Source organism: Paroedura picta, chromosome 1 (assembly GCF_049243985.1).
Source record: "Paroedura picta isolate Pp20150507F chromosome 1, Ppicta_v3.0, whole genome shotgun sequence".
Lineage (NCBI taxonomy): Eukaryota > Metazoa > Chordata > Lepidosauria > Squamata > Gekkonidae > Paroedura > Paroedura picta.
The window spans coordinates 142577445-142599617 of record NC_135369.1 but is presented as its reverse complement, the minus strand read 5'-3'; the positions used below and the strand labels follow the sequence as shown (position 1 = coordinate 142599617).

Below are 22173 nucleotides of genomic sequence, written 5' to 3'. Positions count from 1 at the left end.
GTTGTACGACAGAAGTATGGGAGCCTTCCAAACCTCAGGCAGGTTGTTCTACAACTTGGGAGCACTACTTGAGAGTACATGAACAGGAAGCTGCCACTACAACATTGGAGAGATAAATGTCCAGCTCCTATAAATCAATGGATTACAACTTAATCAGTGTTTAAATGCATGACATATGGGCAGAAATTGTCCATGGACCTATTTTAAGAGAGTTGGAAATATTTTATGGAAAGTAATGTGTAGATCTGCTTCCAAGGCTATGGTTTTTGTTTTTGCTTTATATATGTTTCCCTCCTCTCCCCCCCCCCCATTTTTAATTTATTGCTGTATTTTGAAGGGTTTCCCCCTTTCATGTTCTTGTTTTCGGCTGATTTTTTTAAAAATAAACACATAAATAAGAAGGGGAAGGTAACAGTCTTACATACTTGCAGGGTCACACCTTTAGAAGGTGCACTGCTGCACTGGAAGGTGTCCTGCAGGCATTTGGGTCTGCTTATGCCCCCCACAGGGCTCTTCATTCTGTGGGTATGAATCTACTAATTGTCCCGGGACCTGGGGACATTTGCCTGGACACAGCCAGGGCGTGGGGAATTTTGGCCCTGGCCCCTACCTGGTGGAATGAGCTCCTGGAAGAGCTAAGGGCCCTGACAGAGGTATCAAGGTTCCGCAGGGCCTTTAAGATGGAGCTCTTCTGCCAGGTATTTGGTTGAAGCTGGAGGAGTGCCGCGAGTTACGAACTGGGGTCCTGCCCAACATGAAGTGCCAACATCTGGCATGGAAGATAGGAGCCTGAGTGAGATTGGTTTATGTAGATGCAATGGAAGATTGTAGAAACTGACTGGAATAGAGGGCAATTGTTGATTTTTACCACCATCTGTGGAACTATGGGTATGACAAATGTTGTATGAAACTTGTTGATTTTAACATTTTATGGAATTTTATGGGGTATGTTGTTATATTGTTTGTAAACCACCTCAAGATGACCTAGTCACGAGAGGCGAGATATAAGTTGAATTAGAAACAAACCAACAAACAAGATTTTACCCATTTTAAGAAATTATCTCCAAAATTAATTTCATTAAAAAACTTAAACAGAGAAAGGCCAGTTCAACTAAGGTGACTTTCCTGAGTTGCTTTCCTCCCCGTGAGGAACTATGACTGCACAAAACCAACATCAGGCAAAAATGGCTGGGAAAACAGGGTTCATTGAAGCAACTGTGGCTGGGTTCAGGGTTCTGTATAAGGCTTGCTGTCAGTTATGACTGTGCTTTAAATTATATCTCTCCATGCTTTGTAGGAAACACAGCTTTTAGCATGGTCTATATCTCCTTTGGCCCTTAAATGTGATTGTTTCTCTCCAAATTGTACCAGTGTGTAATAACTGCAAAATTATACATTGTATAATTATACTCAATGTATTACTTATACTTACAGATTGAATTATGTTTGTATCAGACTTCTGTATAATTTTAGAATTCATGTATTTTTAACCATCACCAAAATTGAAGGTTTGTCACCATGACTGTTTGTCACCTTGTTCTTCTAGGGCATTCTTGGGTCAGGATTTGCATTGAAAGTGCAGGAACAGCATCGTCAGAAACATTTTGAGAAAAGAAGGAACCCTGCTGCCTGTTTAATTCAAGTAAGTAGCAAACTAATACAGTTTTTATAATAATTTATAAAAGTGATTTTAGGGAATATTTATAATCCCTACCATGTAGTGATTAAGAGAAACACTGAAATAATTTGCACGATTTTTCATGAAACAGGTATGTCTGTTAAATAACAAGGTTGGCATACCAGTCAGATGACTAGACAAATATTATCTGATATCCCATGAGACTAAAAATGCAAGGATTAGATAGTTTAACATTTTTATTTATAATCGCCTGCTTTATTGTTGTTGTTGTTGTTGTTGTTGTTGTTGTTATTATTATTATTATTATTATTTAACTTGTTTCTGATTCAAGGGACAGTGACTCTTTCTTGACCTAATCTATCTCACAGAGTTGTTGTGAGCATAAAGTATATCTACAGTGATCCAAAACAATGTATGCAACAATGATTTCTTTGGAGGAAGGGATGAATGAAAATGCTGTAAACAAACACGTTCCTTTTGTAAAATGCTGAACTTACACAAATCAGCTATTGGACACTGGAATTCCCCCTCCCCTTCTGTTCCCATCTCTTCACTAAACAGTTGACTGAAAAGTACTTGCAACTTCAGATCTAGATGTGCTCTATTGCAGTGGTCCCCAACCTTTTTATCACCGGGGACCACTCACCGGGGACCACTCAACGCCTTTTACTGAGGCCCGGTGGGGGGGGGTAGTTTGTCCTCTGCTCTCAACCACTGCCCTAACGCTCTATGATCGCTATGGTAATGTTTAAACATCCTTTCAAAATAAGATACAGACATGCCACAACAATGAACATAAGGAACATTTTATTTTCATGGAAATTTTAACTCATGACAATGACAAATCAATGGGAACCCTGAGCTTGTTTCTCTGCAACGAGATAGTCCCATCTGGGAGTGATGGGAGACAATGACACCCGAAGTGTGTTGTAAAGGGCCGGGGGGGTGAAGTAAAGGGCCGGGGGGGGGAGAAGGCGTCCTTCAGGGCCCACCTCCAATTAGTCGAAGGACCACATGTGGTCCGCGGCCCACAAATTGGGGATCGCTACTCTATTGAATCGAAGCCCTCGTGTATATTCCTACTAACATGAACATTTTTTAAAAACAGCTGATTTCAACAGAGCTCAATTATACATATTTGCTTCCACGTGGTGGTTTTCCTCCAGTCTGTCTCTGAGACAGAAACTTTTTTTTTTGGTTCTTCCACACAATGTCATAGTGCAATCGTACTGTTCTCCAATTTTCTCCATTCTTAATATGCTGTTTCCCAAATTAGTTTTCCTGTGAATTTATTTGAAATAACACAGTCCAGGTGTGGTGGTATATGATCCAGAAGGAATCATGTGCATTATTTTGCCCGGCAAATGTCCCATCCATGCTACCTCCATTTTTCTTTTGCCTATCCTTCTCAGATACCACTTTCCCAATATTTTTCTTTGTTGTACCATTAAATGACTTTTCAAAGTTGTTTTTTTAAACAAAAAAAAGATAATTTCTATAGCACTTTAATGCTATAACTATTGCTACTTGGAATTATTATCACACATATGTGAAGAAAAGAACAAAAAAGGGAGGCAGCAAGTCACCATGGCAATTGTGACATCCACTACCCTGAGAGTTAATGTATAGTTACTGTGAAACATGGGTGGGACAAAGGAGAAGGAAAAAAAGGCAGAAGAGAGTGCCCAGAAAACTCCTACAAGCTCTATCATCAATTAACATGTCTCTGCATTCATAGTGATGATGAAAACCATGTGGGAACAGTCTTTGATCAGTTTCATGCTCAGAAATCCGATATTTGGTTGATGCACTTTCAACAAGTAATCATTCCAAAAGAACTAGAAGGCTACAGACTGCAGGATGTTTTGCATGGCACAGTATAGTCTTCTAGAAAATATAGTCTTCTTTACAATATAGTCTTCTAGAAAAACCCAGAACTCGTACGAAAAATGACAGATTAAGTGACAACATAACATCCTCATCCACGTTCAATTAACTCTTCATATTGGAATTCCAACATTGTGCCAAGGTCAATATTTCCATTTCAAATGAAAAGAACTGTGTCCAAGTAATTGTTTTTAATACAATTCAATGCAACAGCTTGAAGGATCAAACATAATATTTTTCCCTACATGAAGGGCATCTTAACACTGGTGGCACTTGATGAGTACAAAGAATCAAAGGAAATCAAATTGTTAGCTTATTTGATGTTTTAATATGCTGCTTTGTTTTAATACCTTTTCTTTCAGTGCAGATTTTACCATGGTGATGTAAACAGAACATTATCTGTGCCAAAAATTGTCATTAACGTTTCCTGAAGGGATCTGTTCTTTTTTTTAATATATAAATATAGGGGACCAAAATTATTCTCATATTGATTTCTGTTATGCTACCTTTTTCTTTTATGAATTGTAAAGCCAAATCAAATCTCCTCTAAAGGGTTTTGGCAGCAAAAAGTATTCCAAAATTATGTTGGATTATGCTGGATGTTCAACTGCCAAATATCTCCTTGGGGACCACTCAGTAAATTCCTGAACTTGTCATTTATATTTGTCTTAAAGGTAAGGGCTGAACATCAGAGCATTCCCACACACTATTTATTTATTTTATTTCATTTATTTAATCGTATTTATAGGCTGCTGCTCCTGGCCAGCTGGCTTGTGGCAGCTAACATAGGATTCAAAATACAAGATGAAATTTAACAAAACAATGCACTAAAATAGTATTAAAATCCTCCCTTCCCTCACCCACATAATCCCCCTGGCTGCCAATGCCCGGTAGAAGGTGATATTACCCAGATGCAGATCCCGGGAGACCTTGGAGGAGGGACCCAAGATGTCCCCTCAGCCTGACCTCAAACAAAAGCCTGGAAGAAGAGCTCTGTCTTACAGGCTCTGCAGAACTGCGTTAGCTCCGACAGGGCCTGTAGCTCTTCTGGGAGCTCATTCCATCAGGGGCCAGGGCTAGAGCCAGGTGAACCTCACACAAGCTGGAAACCACCAACCTGTAAGTACTTGCAGAGCAAAGAGCCCTGCGAGGGGCTTAGGGAGTAAAACGGTCTCTCAGATAGTATGGGCCCAGACAGCAAATGTCCTTAAAGGTCAAAAACAGAATTTTGAACTTGATCCAGAATTCAGCTGACAGATAATGCACCTGCCTCAGCGCAGCCTGGATGTGGGTTCTCCACAATTATTTTATTTTTTAAACTTATTACCTGCCACTCATGAACCGGCTCATGGCAGGTCACAATCTGTCCACATAAAGCCCAGTAAAACCCCATTAAAACAAATGCAGACATACATATACATACAATAAAACAGACTCCTAAGAAAAAAATGTAAAAGTTAAAAAATCAAAACTCATGGTGGTCTTCAACCCCACCATTGTTCTAGTGAGCATCCTAGCAGCTGCATTTTGCACCACCTGCAATTTCTGGATCAACAGAATGATAGCTGGTAAGGAAGGATGCTAGGACATGACCACTGAACAAGCACAGAGTGGTAAGGCAGCAGACATGCAGTCTGAAAGCTCTGCCCATGAGGCTGGGAGTTCAATCCCAGCAGCTGGCTCAAGTTTGACTCAGCCTTCCATCCTTCCAAGGTCGGTAAAATGAGTACCCAGCTTGCTGGGGGGTAAACGGTAATGACTGGGGAAGGCACTGGCAGACCACCCCGTATTGAGTCTGCCATGAAAACGCTAGAGGGCGTCACCCCAAGGATCAGACATGACCCGGTGCTTGCACAGGGGATACCTTTACCTTTAGACAGTTACAGAGAACAATCAGGCAATTTAGGAACCTTTTTTGATATTAATAGCATTAACTGAAAAACTAATGATAGGAATCTACAAGAGGGGGACTCCCCTTCCAAGGACTCGTGGGAGAGAGGAAATCCCACATACACCCCAGCTGGCCTGCTCACAGTGACTATAATCTCCCCTTGCTGTCTTATCTTTCCCCATTACACTTACTGGCTCTAATCCCATTTTTCCACTCATACCTTTGCTAGTCCACATCCCCCCGCTCCTTTCATTTACTATTTCTGTCCCTGTCTTCCAGCTGTCTCTTGTTACACTTCCTCCCTGCATCGGCATTTCATGGCTACTGCTTTTTCCATCTCTTTAGCCCATATAATCTTGCCTTTGCTTCCCTATAAAATTTTCTCCCCTACAAAGCTCATCTCCTTCTGGTTGTGGTCAGGTTGCTACTATAACATCAGGCACCATTTTTGGTTGTTGTGGCAATTCAAGACACTATCTAAACATAAGGGTTTTTTTCTGGTCTCTGAGTCTATTCAGATGTTGCTCTTGCAACCCAGTTAGCCTTAAAAACAGATTTTTTGGTCTGGAAAGTTAGGGATTCTCCTCAGCTTGTGAAAGCCTTCATTTTAGCTACAGCTGTATCTCAGTGCAGAGTTTTTTGGTCATCACTTGCTATCATAAGGCTCAATGGTACAAATTCACTTCGTCTCCACTAATTTGTAATTAGTACTTTCAGCTAGAAGCCAGGTGGTACATGTACTATACCTAATATGTGAAACATAGAACAATGTTAAGAATGCACATCTCTGTGTCACTTTATTCTAGGGTTATCCACTATAAGTGACTATAGATCAGGATTCATGATAGATAAATACGAGAAAGTCCCTGAGGGGCTTTTGATTGTAACACACATTGGCATATGGAAGGATCATAAGAACACTCATTAAAATTTACTGCGCTCTTCTTCTTGGGTAGAGAAAGCAGCATTGTTACAGTCCACTGTTGTCAGATCTTGGAAGCTAAGCAGGGTCAGCTCTGGGTAGTAGTTGGATGGGAGACCTCCAAGGAAGACTGGGGAGGAAGGCAGTAGCAAACCACCTGTGCTTCTCACCTGCCTTGAAAACCCCTTGCTGGGATTGCCATGTCAGCTACTTTATGATCTTGGCCATTCAGTTGTGTCCGACTTTTGGCAGTCCTACAGCTCAGCTGTTTTCACATCTTTCGATCTTGCACTGTTACTTTTAATTGTATAATGTTATGGCCAGTGTCCATTTTGATCATGTCTAACTATCGTGTTCTTTGTCGGCCTGGTTTTATTTTGCCACCTACCACTCCTAGCATAATTACTTTCACCAATGGGTTGGATTGCATGATATGGCCAAAGTAAGTGAGATGGAGTTTCATGGTTTTGCCTTCCAGTGATATATCTGGCTTTATGCATTATAGTATTTCCTTGTTTGTGACTTTTGCACAAGCCTTCTTCAGCACCAGAGTTCAAATGAATCTATTCTCCTCTTGTCATGGCACTTTACACATGTACCTATTTTTCTTACAGCTACATAAGAAGCAGCAGGAGAGGCTGTATTTTGGATTTGGGTCTTGCTTTATATTATAGAACTATGGGATTAGAAAAACGTGGGGCATATGCTTATCAGCATATTATGATGGTTAAGAGCGAGCACAGAGAAGACCCCAGTTCCAAAATTCAGTCCCACACTATAGTATTGCACACATGAACAGAAACATCAAGAGCCAGTTGTATGCATTGATGATAGAATGGTAAAATGCTTCCTTAAAGATGTCATAGTGATGTCACTTTATATTAATATATATGACCTGCCCCCATAAGTAATGCATGATATCCCAATTTATTTTCTAAATTAGTTTAAATCTTTCAACCCGGTCTTCATTACCCTTTGCTATCATAACTCTTATTGAACTATTGAAACCAGCATAACAGGTATTGCTTGCAGCTCGAAAAAAAATCCAGATTTTCCATAGTAATAATAGTGCTACTTTCATTTCATATATTGTTGGCTCCTTTGTGCTTTCTGTTGTTTTCGTACACCAGGCAGCTTGGTGGTTTTATTCTACTGATTCCAGATGAACAAACCTGACAGCCACCTGGTGATATTATGAAAGTATTCTTCCATCCCTCAGGCATGTATCAGTGCAATGAATGATACAAGAAAGCCATAACTTGTATTGGGTTACTAATATGCTTTTCCATTTTGTCTTATCCCCTGCTCCCTCTTGCCTTTTTTTCTTACCATATATCCTGCACGTAGTGTGTATGGCGTAGTTATGCAGCTGATGAGAAATCGGTTTCCATTGCTACCTGGAAGCCACATTTGAAGGCCTTGCATACCTGCAGCCCTACAAAGTAGGTAAAAAGTATGGCAGCTGGTGCTGTCCTCAATGTCTATTTGAGCTTATAAAAAATCAGTGTTTGGTTTGTCTTGTTTTCTTTTTTCTCTCACTGTGCTCAGCATCTGCCTGCTTCCATTTAATTGTCTTTATTGTTATACTAATTCAAACATAAGACAAATCTGATTTCCATTTTCTGTTACTTCTGAAACATTATAACGTTAAGAAAAGAGAATGTTCTCCCCACCACCACCAAGTCCTCAAAAGCCTGCCAAAAGTTAATCTTCTAATAGCATCTTTGATTCAAGGAATGCTAATTCATTTTACTTCACATAGTTAGGAACATATTCATTGTGGATTTATAGAAGCTTATACCTGCTGATTTCCACTGGATCTTTATAACTCACACTAATAGTGCTTACAGAGAGAATAAAAAGCAGGTTTCCCTCAGTCTCTGAACTTGAGAATCCTCAGCTGTACTTCACTGAGGTCAGTGGGTCGTAATAATGTTTATTAACTAACAAGAGTTTTGGCATAGGGCCTTAAAACCAAAAATTAAAAAAATCAAAGAAACTCAATTAGATAATTCACTATAAACAAGTTACTGGTGCTTTCCATTTACATTACTGAAATTGTATTTTTAAAAGAAGCTTGTTATACCATGTGCTTCTCTCTTCATGTAAGAAACCTGAGTAGGAGGGTGTGAGCAATAAACATCATGCAGGGACTACTCTTCATTCTCATTAGCTATTTTCTGTAGATATGATTCCATTGGGGGAGAAACACTTTTCAGTGACAGATGTTTTAATGAAACTGTTGTGCTTAGGAAATGCAGATATTTTAGGAAAACAGCCAGTACAGGAGACATGTGTGATTGGATTTCCCAATCTTTTAAATAAGGAAGATCTGGGGCCCCTCACCGAGGACATCTGGGTCCTCCCTAGGAAGATCTCCCTGGAAATTTGGCTTTAGACGTTTTGTGGAACGGGGTGGGGAGGAGTTTTTTTGCTGTCAAGGGGGCTAATATTGGTATTTTATCATGTTTTATAAGTTTTATTGTTATATAAACCACCTTAAGTCTTTTTAAAGGGAGTGGTGGTATATAAATTGAAGTATAAATACATGAAAGTGCCCATGGAGATATTCATTTTTATTAATGTGCTTGTGCAGGAGGGGGGATTACTCTTTACCCCTGTGATTCTCTCATTCGAAGTATCTTCTCCCCACAACAAAGTTGCTAGTAGCCCACTCATTTTCCCACAGTCCAGGCTAGTAGCAGCTGAAGGGAGAGGGGATCAGTGATGTTTCTCCAATCTAATTAGTAGCCTTCTAAAGAAACAGAACACCTGGGGATCCAGTCAGCATGACAAAATTTCCTAAATCATGACACCTTATAGATCTGATGACAGAATTTATCAGAGGAAATGTTTTATTTATTTATTTATTTATTTATTGTATTTCTATACCGCCCTCCCCGAAGGCTCAGGGCGGTTTACAGGAAACAACAAAATAGTACAGGTAACATCATTCAAGTAACAGTAAGGTGGTAACATCAACAATAACAACATTTACATAATAACAATAACAACAATAACATTAAAGGAAGGTGAAACTGAAACTGCAAGAACCTTAGCTCAACTTGTTGAGCAGGACCTCACAGAATTTTGTCAGAAATGTCACATTAGCAGAATAATAAAATTTCAGTTTCATTTTTAAAAATCCATATAGTGCTTGTATAGATGATGTGGAGGAAATTGTAAAGGAAGGCATATTCTAGTAGGGACATCAAGAATTGTTCTATGTAGCTGCCCCACAATATTTGAATAATATTTTAATTTTCTTGCTTTAGTGACCTGAGCAATTTTCCAGAAGAAAAAAGTTCTATTTTTTTATGGCATATTCATTTCCAAAATGGCATCTACCCATATTGTGGTACAGCAACAGGAAGAAGCTATAAAAAGGAATAGATTCTGAGCTAGAGATTTATATGCTCAGAAATTTCCAATTTTCTTTTGTATGGATAAAATTGTGCTACATGAACAATATTACTTATCATAAAAAACACCAGCACATCTCTGCATGGGTAAGGATATTAAGACCATTTTGTGAACAAAATATCATCATTACTACTAATACAAATGAGCACAAGAAAGCAAGGTAGTCCTCTGAGATGAGTGAGTCAGATATCCATGCAGCATTTGAAAAATGGAGAAGGAGAGAGATTCCATGTCAGCATAGTAAGCTCTTCATTTTCTCTTCCTTCCCTGCAAATTGTTTAGATAGTTATTTACATATTAAACTTTTTCCTATTTTGGGGACAGTGGTTTCAATCATCATTAAATATAAAAACCAGAAATATAGTACAGAAATATAGTACATATATTTAAAAATAGAAAATGCAAGCATCTACATGCACGTTGGAAGAGCTCTGCTTTACATGTTTGCAAGGCACCTTCCTCACACCCTTGGAAAAGACTGTTCCTAGAGCAGCAACTGCCACCAAGAACCAAGCCCATGCAGAAGCAGTTCTTATGTCACTGAGTTTAAAAAATCCTGGACCCAACAAAACTCCTATGTCCTTAACTGTGCCTATTAGTGATAAAAGATGGGCAGCCCAACTGTCTCCAAAACCTCAGCATTCCCAATCATCATCCTTCCATTTCAGCAGATGCAGAAAGTTGATTTGTAAATTTCAAAACAAGCTGATAAGGGTAGACAGCTAAAAGCAAACTTCAAACAGTTGTTAAATTACCCTTCTCAAAGACTAGAAATATTGTATTTTTAATATATGAGTGTATATTGCTGCCTTTCCAAACTGGCAGTATATTTTATTCATTTTTTTAATATCTAAATAGCCACAGTCTATCTAGGAGATACCATAATGCTGATTAGAGCTTTGGAAAATCATCTGGTTTTCACCTTTGATGAGAAAATTCTGGTCCTAGATGTTAAATTAAACCCAATGCACTACTGTTTATACACTGTTATAATAACTCGCCTACAGTTTTCTGATATCTGTGTCAGCACTGCATTTTGCCTAAACAAGTACTTTGCAAACTTACTCTGTGTTGATATGTACAATGATATGTACTAAGCATGTTGAGCATGCTATTGAAAGAGTGTTTGAATTTTTTCTAGTATCACAATAGTCAAGAGTTTCAGCTTGAATGTTTTGTATTTGATTTCTAAAATATTAATTATTAAAGATATTAATGTAATTAATACATTTAACTGTAAGCTAGTATATATCTAACTCTGTAACCATATGATGGTGACTGCCAGCTTAACAAATTTCTTTTCCTCCACTTCCCCTTTCCCCCCATTCTTTGGTACCTGAAGGAAAGAACAAGGGGAAGCATCTGGAAGGTTTGTAATGTTTGTTTGTATTAAAAATCCAAATGCAATTTGGAAATATGTGCACATCTTTGGTAGTGCAGAATCAAAATATACAGCATAATGCCATACTTGGTACAATTACAGAAAAGAAAGAAAATCAATAGTATTCTGATTTTTATAAAATTCTTCCTGTGAAAATAGAAAGCTATTCAATACATTTACATGTTGCATTCTAAAATAACATGTAACCAAGCAGTAAATACCAGTGATTAGTAATATAAGGACTTGATTAAGCCTTTAAAAGACATCTATCTATTGGAGACTATTCTTATGATAAATGAAATGGCCACCAGTTGAAGGAGGGAGGTGACTTGCAAAGCTGGTTATTCCCAATTACATATAGCTGAGACGTCTGAAATTAACATTCTTTTCTGCACTTACACATTTAAAACAAAGCTAGATACTTCAGAAGATAAAAGAACCGGTCTTCCCACATGTATTACAAAATTAATCCATCCAATTTTCTGTAATGTGCTTGTCTCAAAATACAGACTGTCATCTTCTCCCCCCCCCCCCATTGTATCGCCATCAATTCTGGCCTCTTAATTTGATAAAATCTGCTTGTTGTTAAAAAAATACAACCAGTATCTCATTCAATTTATGGTAATTACACTGAAAGACTGGCTTGTAGAAACAGCACAATTATTACAGACTTGAAATGCTACCTAATTGACATTAATTTAAACTGTAATGTTGCAGGTGAAAATTCTCTTAAAGCATCCTAAGAATGTGAGACTTGCTTCCGTGGTAGCTATACCTATTGTACTGTTTTTCTAAATTAGATTCCTGTCCTTATATTTTCTGCATTAGACTGGGTACTTGGTATACTATGACAGATACGAGGTTAGGGACATAGGCAAACTTGTTTGAAAGAACTCTCATATTACTCTCTCTGCTTGATATGCTATCTTCATTGTTTTTCAAACATATACTTTTCTAAGATGATATAGTCTCCTTCCTTGGCTCTTCAGAAACAGGGCAACTATGACTGATTATGCACGGCAGCAAGACCACAATCCCAACTTCTTGCAAAATGGCACGCCAAGCCCCAGTAAACCTCGCAGCATCATGCACTGCCACGGAGTCAAATGGGGCATATTTGGTCCACCCCCAGCCACTGTAGCACAGAACCTGGCTCTTCCTGTGTGCACAGGCCTGTCATGGCCTAGCCTTCAATGGCGGCCACAGCAACAAAGGGAACGTAGAAGAATCAGTGTTCCCTTGCCGTGGACCATCAGAAGCCCTAAATCGGTCCAGGACTGGGAAGGGGCCAGGATGATGGCAACGGGGATTAGCCCCACTGCCATGGCACCACCAGTCCAGCATTTCCACCCGATGCATGATCGGTCTATAACTACCTTTTCTTTCTACTTAGAAGGTAGATGAGTGAATTGTAGGAACTGAATTATAATCTAGGCTAGGAAACAGAAAGCACCATCGTAAGCAGAGCTGCAAAAAAGACTTGTGATTGTTTTATAATATATTTAAGCTTAATTGGTATATAAGAACTTTGAAATTGTTGAGACCTGTAGCTGAAATTCTGGTTGACTAAAAATATGAAAAGGAGCAGTGTTACCCATTTTGGATAATTCTGCATTTTACAGTGTTTAGAATCTTTCTACTACAAGATTATCATTGTCCCTACCTCTCTGATACATATGCCACACTGAATTCTCATCTCTACATTGATTCCTATCTAAACTCACAAAGACATCCTTCCAACTCCATACCTGAATGCTGACTCCTTGGAAAGAAAAACTATGTTGTCTCATTCTGGCCAGGAAGTTTTGCCAGCCTCCAGGCGGGGCCAGCACATATCCCCAAATTACAACCGAACTCCAGAAGACAAAGATCAATTACCCTGGAGAATATCTGTTTTGGAGAGTGGCCTTTGTGACATTCTACTTGTCTGAGGTTCCTCCCCTCACCAAACCCAGTAATCTCCAGGCTACAGTCCCTAAATCTCCAGGAATTTCCCAGTGCTGCCAACTCTAGATGGCCATTTTATAGCTCCCTGCTTCTCTCATCCTCACAGCAGTGATTTTCATATTTGGGAAATTTTATTTCTGGGAATTCAGAACCCACATGAAGTATCAGCCACAGGAGGCAGAAGACTGCATGAAGAGTAAAATCATTTCCTCCAGTACCTTTCATGAGGGAAGCTCACCTTATGGTTGCCAGACCTCCCACTAGGGCAAGAGAACTCCCACCAGCAGCCTTTTTTGCCTGAGCACTGGCAAGAGGGAAAAAATGCTGGCAGTCTGTGCAGCTATGCCAATTCCAGAGCAATTATGCACAATAACATCAGAGTCCAGTAGCACCTTTAAGACCAACAAAGATTAAAAGGTGCTACTGGACTCTGGTTTTATTGTGCTACTTCAGACCAACACTGCTAACCATTTGAACCTACAGAAATTATGCAGGTTACCTCTAGGAATCTATCTATGGTTTACAGCCTAGCAACCCTAGGCAACCTGCTTATGCAAGTAGGACTGGTTCCAAATAGTCAGGATTCTCCATGTACCTTTTGTTGCTGCTATAAATGCAGAGGCTTTTGGAGCAGCAATGAAACATCCACACTGCAGTTTTACCAGCACTTCTTTTTCTTCACACCTCCATAGCTAATATCCCTCCTCCTGACATTATAGGGTTATTTGGTAGCCTTAAAAAATCAGCATCTGGTTTGCGCTCTATAAATAAAAGTCTAAGGGGTAGGTGGGCAGATTGTGGGCGAGGCCTATCCGTCCTTTGGACCAATTGGGTGCTAGCCAAGAGGTGTCTGGGACCACGTGCATTCCTTTTGAAAGGATGCATGTGAGGGAAGAGCTCTTTCCTTTCAGTCTAACTGCCTGGAAATGAGCTGTACTTTCAGGAGATTCTCAGACCTCACCTGGAGGCTGGTATTCCTAAACCTCAGTCGGATACAATGCTACAGAGTCACCCCTACAAATCAGCCATTTTTGCCTGCAGAGCTGATCTTTATAATCTGGAGATGAGCAGCAATTCCAAGAGATCTCCAGGACCCACCTGGAAGTTTGCTGTCCCTGGTCTGAACATATTCCTGGAAGTGGGGGCCTCAAAAATGTGTAATACCCTCGCAGCCACCTACCACCCTCTGATCTATTTCAAGAAAACATTGCAGAGAGGAGGTAAGGTTGCCAGATTGATGTAGGTTTGTGTTCTGGAATTCCACACTATCTAGGTGTACATAAAACTGACTAGGGTCAAGACGGCTGTGCACAAAGAGACCTCCTTTTAGGGTTGCTAGCTTCAAAGTGAGGCACCTACACCTAAGCATGAGCTAGCGCTCTCTCTACCTCACCTCCCTCAAAGGGAGTTTGTTATGGGGAGAGAAAGGGAGGGTGATTGTAAACTGAGATACCTGAGGCCTGATGGGTGACTGTGGGCCATTCCCAGTTCTCACAGAGTTCTCTCAGCCCCACCTCAATCACAGAGTGTCTGTTATGGGAAGAGAAAGGAAACACAATTGGAAACTGCTTTGAGACATCTGAAGCCTCCTGGGTGACTGCAGACCATTCCCAGTTCTCTCAGATCTCTCACAGCACCACATCCCCCATAGGTTGTCTATTGTGGAGAGAGGAAGGGAAAAGGTGTTTGTAAACCACTTGGAGACTCCTTTGGGCAGTAAACAGCAGGGTACAAAAATCCAGTTCTTCTTCTAAGGGGCAACAGTGAAAGAAGCATGTGGGCACATAACATTATAGCAATAGTAAAAAAATGGAGACAAGAAGAGCAGAGTGGACACCTGTGTACTGTAACTTCCCAATGTGGATTAGAGCAGGGGGACATTTCGGTGTCTGTGGCATAATTCACACAAGAAGGGAAATGAGGTTGAATGCAGAACTGGGAGGAATTGGTTGCCATGTAATCTCCCCCTAAGAAAAGTCTCCAGTCTACTTTTCCCTTCACATATCTGAAGACATGGCTCTGGAAAGCTAATCTGTAACCATTATGTCACAATTCCTAAAGGTCAGTCCTCTCCCATACTCAATGAACATTCCACACAACAGGTTCTTGACACCCATCTCTCCACACCCATGCCCTCATTTGTCACTACGCCACCAAACCCCCCCACACAACATACACATTCAACCTCATACCCTTACAAACTGGACAACCCCTCCCCTTCCTCTTCCCAATGCCAAGCTCTCTCTATCTTAATCATTCTCTTCCTTTCTACCTCCCTCTCTCTTTACTATTTCCCTCCTCCCCCACTATCACCCGTTGTATCAGCTACAATGGGTTTTAATTCTAGTAACATTATAATGATATATTGCTGCAGTCTACTGGCTAGTCTAAATTTTCACCTTCCTTTCTTTTAAAAGCCTCTAACTCTTTTCATTGTGGAGATATATAGGGAAATATGAAATTGAGAATTCAGAGGAACCAGTAGACTGTGGTAATAAAGTTGAATAGGTATACTGATATATCAATTGCCAACTTTTATAAAATCCTTCAAACACCCATCCAGTGGTGTGACAGGAAAAATGGAGGCTGCAAGGGATTACAGTGGTGCAAAGCAGAGGAAAATCCAGAGAGTAGATGTTTGCAAGATGATATAGGATGCCAGTGTGGTGTGGTGGTTAGGAGTAGCAGCTTCTAGTCTGGCAAGCCATATTTGATTCCCTGTCCCCCACATGCAACCAGCTGGGTGACCTTGGGCTCATCACAGCACTGATAAAGCTGTTCTGTTTAAGCAGTAATATGAGGGCTTTCTAAGCCTTACCTACCTCACAGGGTGTCTGTTATGGGGAGAGGAAAGGGAAGGCGATTATAAACCACTTTGAGACTCTTGGTACAGACAAGCAGCATATAAAAATCAACTCTTCTTCCCAAAAAAACAAAGAACAACAACCCTGCTTCAGTTTGGTCAACTAACTGGAACAAAACTGAAGTAGCAGAACAATGGCACCTTTAAAATCAACAACAAGGTGTAAGTTTTCATGTTCATAGCACACTTTGACAGACAATGAAATGGGAGTTACAAGACCATATATATAAACTTAGAATGGTTAATGGATTAAGGTAAAGGTAAAGGTTTCCCCTGTGCAAGCACCGAGTCATGTCTGACCCTTGGGGTGACGCCCTCTAGCGTTTTCATGGCAGACTCAATATGGGGTGGTTTGCCAGTGCCTTCCCCAGTCATTACCGTTTACCCCCCAGCAAGCTGGGTACTCATTTTACCGACCTCGGAAGGATGGAAGGCTGAGTCAACCTTGAGCCGGCTGCTGGGATTGAACTCCCAGCCTCATGGGCAAAGCTTTCAGACGGCTGCCTTACCACTCTGCGCCACAAGAGGCTCTGGTTAATGGATTAGTATACAATATAATGAAGATGTTTACCAGACACAATGGCTTTACAGAAATAACAAGCTAAGTATATATAGTTTATAGGGTCTTTTAGGTTCAATGGGGGGGGGGCATAGTAAAGTATATTAAACTGTCAAAATGAGTGGACAGATGATTTCGGAACCTGAGAGTAATTAAAGAAGACAGGTTCTAGCCTGGTGCCTATCCTACTCTTCTTTAGACAGTGTCCAGGGGCACCTTTAAGACCAACAAAGATTTATTCAACTGTCTATGTTAGTGATTAACGGCTTTCGCTTTACCCCAACTGTCTCCACCCAAATGTGAAAACAATCCTGCAAGTGAAAAGCTGTGTTGGCAACTATCTTGTCCTGGGACCAGAGGGTTAAATTCAAAATTATATTACATGATGATATATATCCATGCCAGCCTCTGGTTTTCCTGGTGATGCCTTCTTGTAGTATGGAGACATCATATGGTAGTTGTCTTACCACAGGGTAAGACCATTTACACACAGCATGTTGCTTATTATAGACTCATCTTGAGAAACTAGTCATTGTCCCACATGACAGCCGCTATCGACGAGATTGCCCCCAGTTGTCCTCTCTGCCCTCGTCTTCCAGCCACAGTTGACACAGTAAATGAACTGGAGGCCTGTTGGCCGCCTTTAGAGGTGATGTTTGATGACTTCAGATGGCTCTCTTTACCTGAAGTCGACAAGCTGCTGGGATCTTGTCCCCTTGATCCATGCCCGTCATGGCTCCTCAGAGGAGGTGGCCCACAGGTAGGAGGTCAGCTCAGGGATATTATTAATATCTCTCTATCTACCAGAGATTTCCCTGAGCTGCTGAAGGGTGCTGTGGTGTGCCCTCTCCTTAAGAAACCATCGTTGGATCCGCAGAACTCAGCCAGCTACTGCCCGGTTTCACATTTAGCATTCCTGGGCAAGGTAGTTGAAAGGGCTGCTGCGGACCAGCTCCTAGCATTCTTGGAGGAAACTTCAGTGTTCGACCAATACAAGTCGGGCTTCTGTCCAGGCCACGGGGTGGAGACGATGTTGCTTGCCCTGATGAACTCCGTCACCCGATGGATTGAGATGGGTCACTTTGCTGTTTCTATTAGACCTGTCTTAGACCCACCACTTCATCGGGACAGGGGACACAGGGCACAGTTTTAAGCTGGGTATGCTCCTTGCTCCATAACTGGAGCCAGAGTGCAGCTGTGGGGGAAGAGTTATCACACTCCTACCGACTCCCTCGTGAGGTCCCACAGGGTGCGGTTCCCTTCCCCACACTTTTTAACATCTTTATGTGCTCTCTGGCCTAGCTGGTGAGGAGTTTTGGGCTGGGTTGTCATCATTATGCTGATGACACCCAGCTCTATTTCCTGATGGACTGCTGTCCGGACTCCCCCCAGAACCATTCGCCAGATGTTTGGAAGCGTGATTGGATGGCTGGAGCAGAGTTGTCTGAATCTCAGCCCCTCCAAGATGGAGGTCCTGTGATTGGGAAGTAGGGGGGGCAGATCAGGAAGCGTCCTGCCTGGCAGGAATACAACTTACCGCTGCATCCCAGGCCAGGAATTTGGGGGCAACCATAGATGCCTCCCTAACTATGGAGGCACAGGTAAAGAGGGTAGCTGGCCAGGCTTTTTTCCATCTTTGCTAGGTCTAGCTACAAGTGCCCTATCTGTCCCCTGACTACCTAGCCACAATGATCCATGCAACGGTCACCTCCAGGCTAGATTTCTGTAACTCACTCTATGCGGGCCTGCCCTTGTCCTTGACCTGGAAATTACAGCTGGTGCAGAATGCAGCTGCTAGGGTCCTCACAAGAACATCTTGAAGGGCCCATGTCCAGCCTGTGCTGAGGCAACTGCATTGGTTCCCAGTTGTTGCCCAGATCTGGTTCAAGGTTTCGGTTATGACCTTCAAGGCCCCATGCCGTCTGGGCCCCACATATATGAGGTACTGGCTATCACCCTATGACCCCCACAGGGCTTTACACTCTATGGGTACTGATTTGTTGATGATTCCTGGCCCTAGAGGGGCACGCCTGGCCTCAACCAGGACCAGGGCCTCAACCAGGACCAGGGCCCTAACCTGGCAGAATGAGCTCCTGGGTGAGCTGCGGGCCTGCGGGAGCTTTCTGTATTCCACAGGGCCTGCAAAACGGAGCCCTACCGCCAAGTCTTTGGTTGAGGTCAGGGCAGTTAGGAAGATCACGCCCCTCCCTCCCAGGGCTTGTGCTAGCACCTGAGCTGTTGCCGGCTAGGCCCCTCTCCCTCCCTGATAGTGGGTAGCAGTCTTTTGGGGCACGGGGATAGAGTTATTTTATTGCCTGTTCACTGTGGTTTTCTGTATTGTGTTGGTATGTCATTTTAATGAGGGTTTTAATGCGTTTTTAAGTAGGACTTTGTGACCTGCCACGGGCTACTGCATGGGAGTGGTGGGATATGAATGAATGAATGAATGAATGAATGAATGAATGAATGAATGATGCGCAGTTATAATAAACAATTATTAGGTATTATATAATAGTCTTTCACTAAATTGGAACACTAGCAGATTTGTCAGAAATTTGCTGTCCATAACAAAAACATTTTAGCTGTACTCTATTTAGTTATCTGGAAAACAGGGCTGATGGTCTCAGATAGGTTTAAAACTTTGTTTTATGAAACAAAATATGTTTTTTTTTTGTATTTTATATCCTGAGAAAATTACTATACCCAAACATTCTGGGTAAAATTAATTCTTCATAAGAAGTTAGCATGACATACACTGGAAAGAAGATTTATGCACTGATCTTGTAATTCATAATCTACAGCAGAGAAATTACTTTTACTGTTAGGAAAATAAGCTTTTGCCATCCTCTTTAAATGAAGTAATACTTTCTTATACCATTCCTGTACCCCAGAAGTTCCTATTACAAAGTGCAGGGATTTTGTCTAACAAGAATGTTAAGGGAAAGGCCAGTGCTTTTCTAGATGAAGTCTCAATTCTGACCTGCTTATCCGAGCAAGCTTCAGTGTAACAACTGGCATTCTGTTTTATTTGAGTAAATCATTGTAGAAAAGTGGTAAAGGTCTCACTTGCCTTACATGGAAAACCTAACCCTTTCCTCATATAATGCTTAGTAATATGATCCTCTATTTCCCCTCACTCCTAGTAAGCTTTATAGTAATAAACAGAAGCTCTTCAAGATGTACACCTCTCGGAAACATAGGTATCCAGCATCCTGTCTATCACATGATTGGGAATGTCAACTAACATCAGGTGCATGAAGAGTTTATACCCCTTCTTAATGCTTTACAGTTTTTACTTCCCAAAGGGTTCTTTAATAATTTGGGCTGGATCCCCCACCCTTCTCTGCCATAAGTGCTTGTAATTTTCCTTTTTGCTTGCTGCTTGCAATTTTATATATATTTTAAAAAACCCTATGAATTTGGTGTCGGCACATAAAATACAATGCCACAACTGCAGTGTTTAGCGCATTTTGGTTTGTTTAAGCCTAGTTGTGCTGTTCTGCCTGAAATGCTTAAGCTAGTTTCAGGGAAATAGGTGCAGTAATTATGTTTATGTTATTTGGCTATAAAATTATGAGAAAATAATACACCACATGCGAAGATGGTAATGAAATGCTGAACTTCCAAAGAATCCCAAATATGTGAAAATTGTGGTAGGACAGTTTTAGTGTATAGAACTGCATTTTAAAACAATTGTTCACTTCAGTTGGTATATATTAACCTCTTTGTTGTTTTCTAAAAATAACCATTCCCACGTGTGGAATCAACTAGGAGAAATCCCTTGATTTTTGCACAAAAGTAGTTGCAACAAGTTTTCTGAGAGTTTAAAAAGCAAATGACTTAAGTATATATAATGTGGAATTTTCTAATTATTTACAGCTTCAACACAGGCAAAAATGTATGTGACTGCAGCAATATTCCTCGGATTGGCCCATGAATACATTCTGAACATGATAAAAACTCTGTGGATTCCATTCTGAGATGTAATGATGGTCACTCATTGTACCAAACCCCCCCCCCCCCGTGTTTTGGTGAGCATGCCCAAACAGCAACACTGGTGTAAAGCAAGTCCCCATTTGTTACCAACTGCTTTCACCATACCATTATAATCAAGCTTTCTCTCTGTTTGCCAGTTTGTGATCACAGGTGAAAGCATTATAGAAATTAAAGAGACACATTCACACAGTTCCATTTTCAATGTGTAGATGAGGTTTAACGCTGCTTCTGTTATTATCTTCATATATCTCAAATCTTGGTTATTATTCTATGAAATTAACAGTGTCAGGGCAATTTTTCTTTTTAGCCCTGAAATGGTTTCACAGTGACCCCTAGTGCATCTAAGAGATATAATATATTTTATATAAAAATGAAAGAAAAATACAGATACTAAGGGGTATATATACTTACAGTATAGAACTTGTAAAATATAAGAAACAAAATATATTCTTAAAAAGGAAGTTATTTTGAACTCACTCAAATTCTGTTGATTTCAACCCAAATTTTACGTAGTGTGCCCTCTCAGGTCTTCCATAGCTTTGCAGGTGATGCCCTGTTCAAATGTTGATATTTCTTGATTAGCTTAGAATCAGACCTTAAAAGTTATTTAATTGCTCACATTTAGCAGATATTTTAAAGAATTCTAGTTCGTTCTTTTGCTAACTAAGCAGCAAGTACAGAGTTTATTTTACTCTGTACAAAAGCAGTTTGGTGTAGTGGTTAGGAATGCAGACTTCTAATCTGACAAGGCGGGTTTGATTCTGCACTCCCACACATGCAGCCAGCTAGTTGACCTTGGGCTCGCCACAGCACTGATAAAGCTGTTCTGACTCAGCAGTAATAACAGGGCTCTCTCAGCCTCACCTCCCTCACAGGGTGTCTGTTGTGGGGGAGGAAAGGGGAGGAGAATGTAAGCCGCTTTTAGACTCCTTCGGGTAGAGAAAAGCAGCATATAAGAACCAACTTTTCTTCTTCAAAGTGGAATTATACTCTAGTGCAGTGTTCCCCAACCACCGGGCCGCAGTTCCCTCTCCCCGCCCGCCCCTGCAGTGAGAAACTTCCCAAGCCAAAGCGGCCAATTAGCTTGCAGCCTGGCAAGCTTCTTTTTGCAGGGGAGGGGAGAGGAAAGTGCGGCTGTCGGCAAAAAGGTGCATGCGTGGCAGGTCCGCATGCACAGCACTTTTGTGCATGCGCGAAATTGCTGTGTATGCGCGGAATTGCCGCGCATGGCACAAAGGCGTGCGCACGGACCTGCAGCGCATGTGCAAAATCGCTGTGCATACATGCTTGTGGGCGCGCATGGTGCAATCACACATGCACTGACCTGCTGTGCATGCGCATTTGCGTATGGACTGCTGCGCATGCGCAGCAGCTAGGTTGCCCTCCCCCCACACCAGTCCGCAGCCTAAAAAAGGTTGTGGACCACTGCTCTAGTGTACTCTTCAAGCTTAAAGTATAGAATGTGAAGCATATTAAATAGTTTTGATTTTATTAATCATTTAGAACTGTAATCTAAATGAATGCTTATAATAAACTATCTAGCCCGGTGTCCTTACCTCCATCAGTCTGAGGGCAATAACTAGGTACCTTTAGTAATATGCCTTTACATTATTGTATATATACATTATCTTAGAAACGGTGATGGACTAATGGTTGCAGACTTTA

General features: G+C 41.1%; 1 protein-coding gene and 2 long non-coding RNA genes across 11 annotated transcripts in view; 1 reads left to right on the top strand and 2 right to left on the bottom strand.

Annotated features, from left to right (window-relative positions):
* The window catches only part of LOC143822100 (uncharacterized), a 210277-nt gene that overhangs the window by 152638 nt on the left and 35466 nt on the right, over positions 1-22173 (bottom strand). For 6 of the 8 annotated variants that reach the window (XR_013226041.1, XR_013226038.1, XR_013226040.1 and 3 more), the window contains one exon: positions 20986-21061. The exons of the other annotated variants lie outside the window; for them this stretch is intronic. This is a non-coding gene — a long non-coding RNA (uncharacterized LOC143822100). The remainder of the gene's footprint in view (positions 1-20985; positions 21062-22173) is intronic. 8 annotated transcript variants of the gene reach the window in all.
* Positions 1-22173, top strand: part of KCNQ5 (potassium voltage-gated channel subfamily Q member 5) — a 380258-nt gene that overhangs the window by 325566 nt on the left and 32519 nt on the right. The window contains exons 7-9 of one of the 2 annotated variants that reach the window (XM_077306710.1): positions 1547-1642; positions 7687-7781; positions 11105-11131. In XM_077306710.1, the coding sequence (XP_077162825.1) occupies positions 1547-1642; positions 7687-7781; positions 11105-11131 (218 nt within the window). The remainder of the gene's footprint in view (positions 1-1546; positions 1643-7686; positions 7782-11104; positions 11132-22173) is intronic. The other variant, XM_077306720.1, reaches the window with a different exon arrangement.
* Positions 9193-15140, bottom strand: LOC143822114 (uncharacterized). The gene is made up of 2 exons (XR_013226053.1): positions 14544-15140; positions 9193-10029 (listed from the first exon to the last, which is right to left on the bottom strand). It is a non-coding gene; the product is annotated as an uncharacterized LOC143822114 (long non-coding RNA).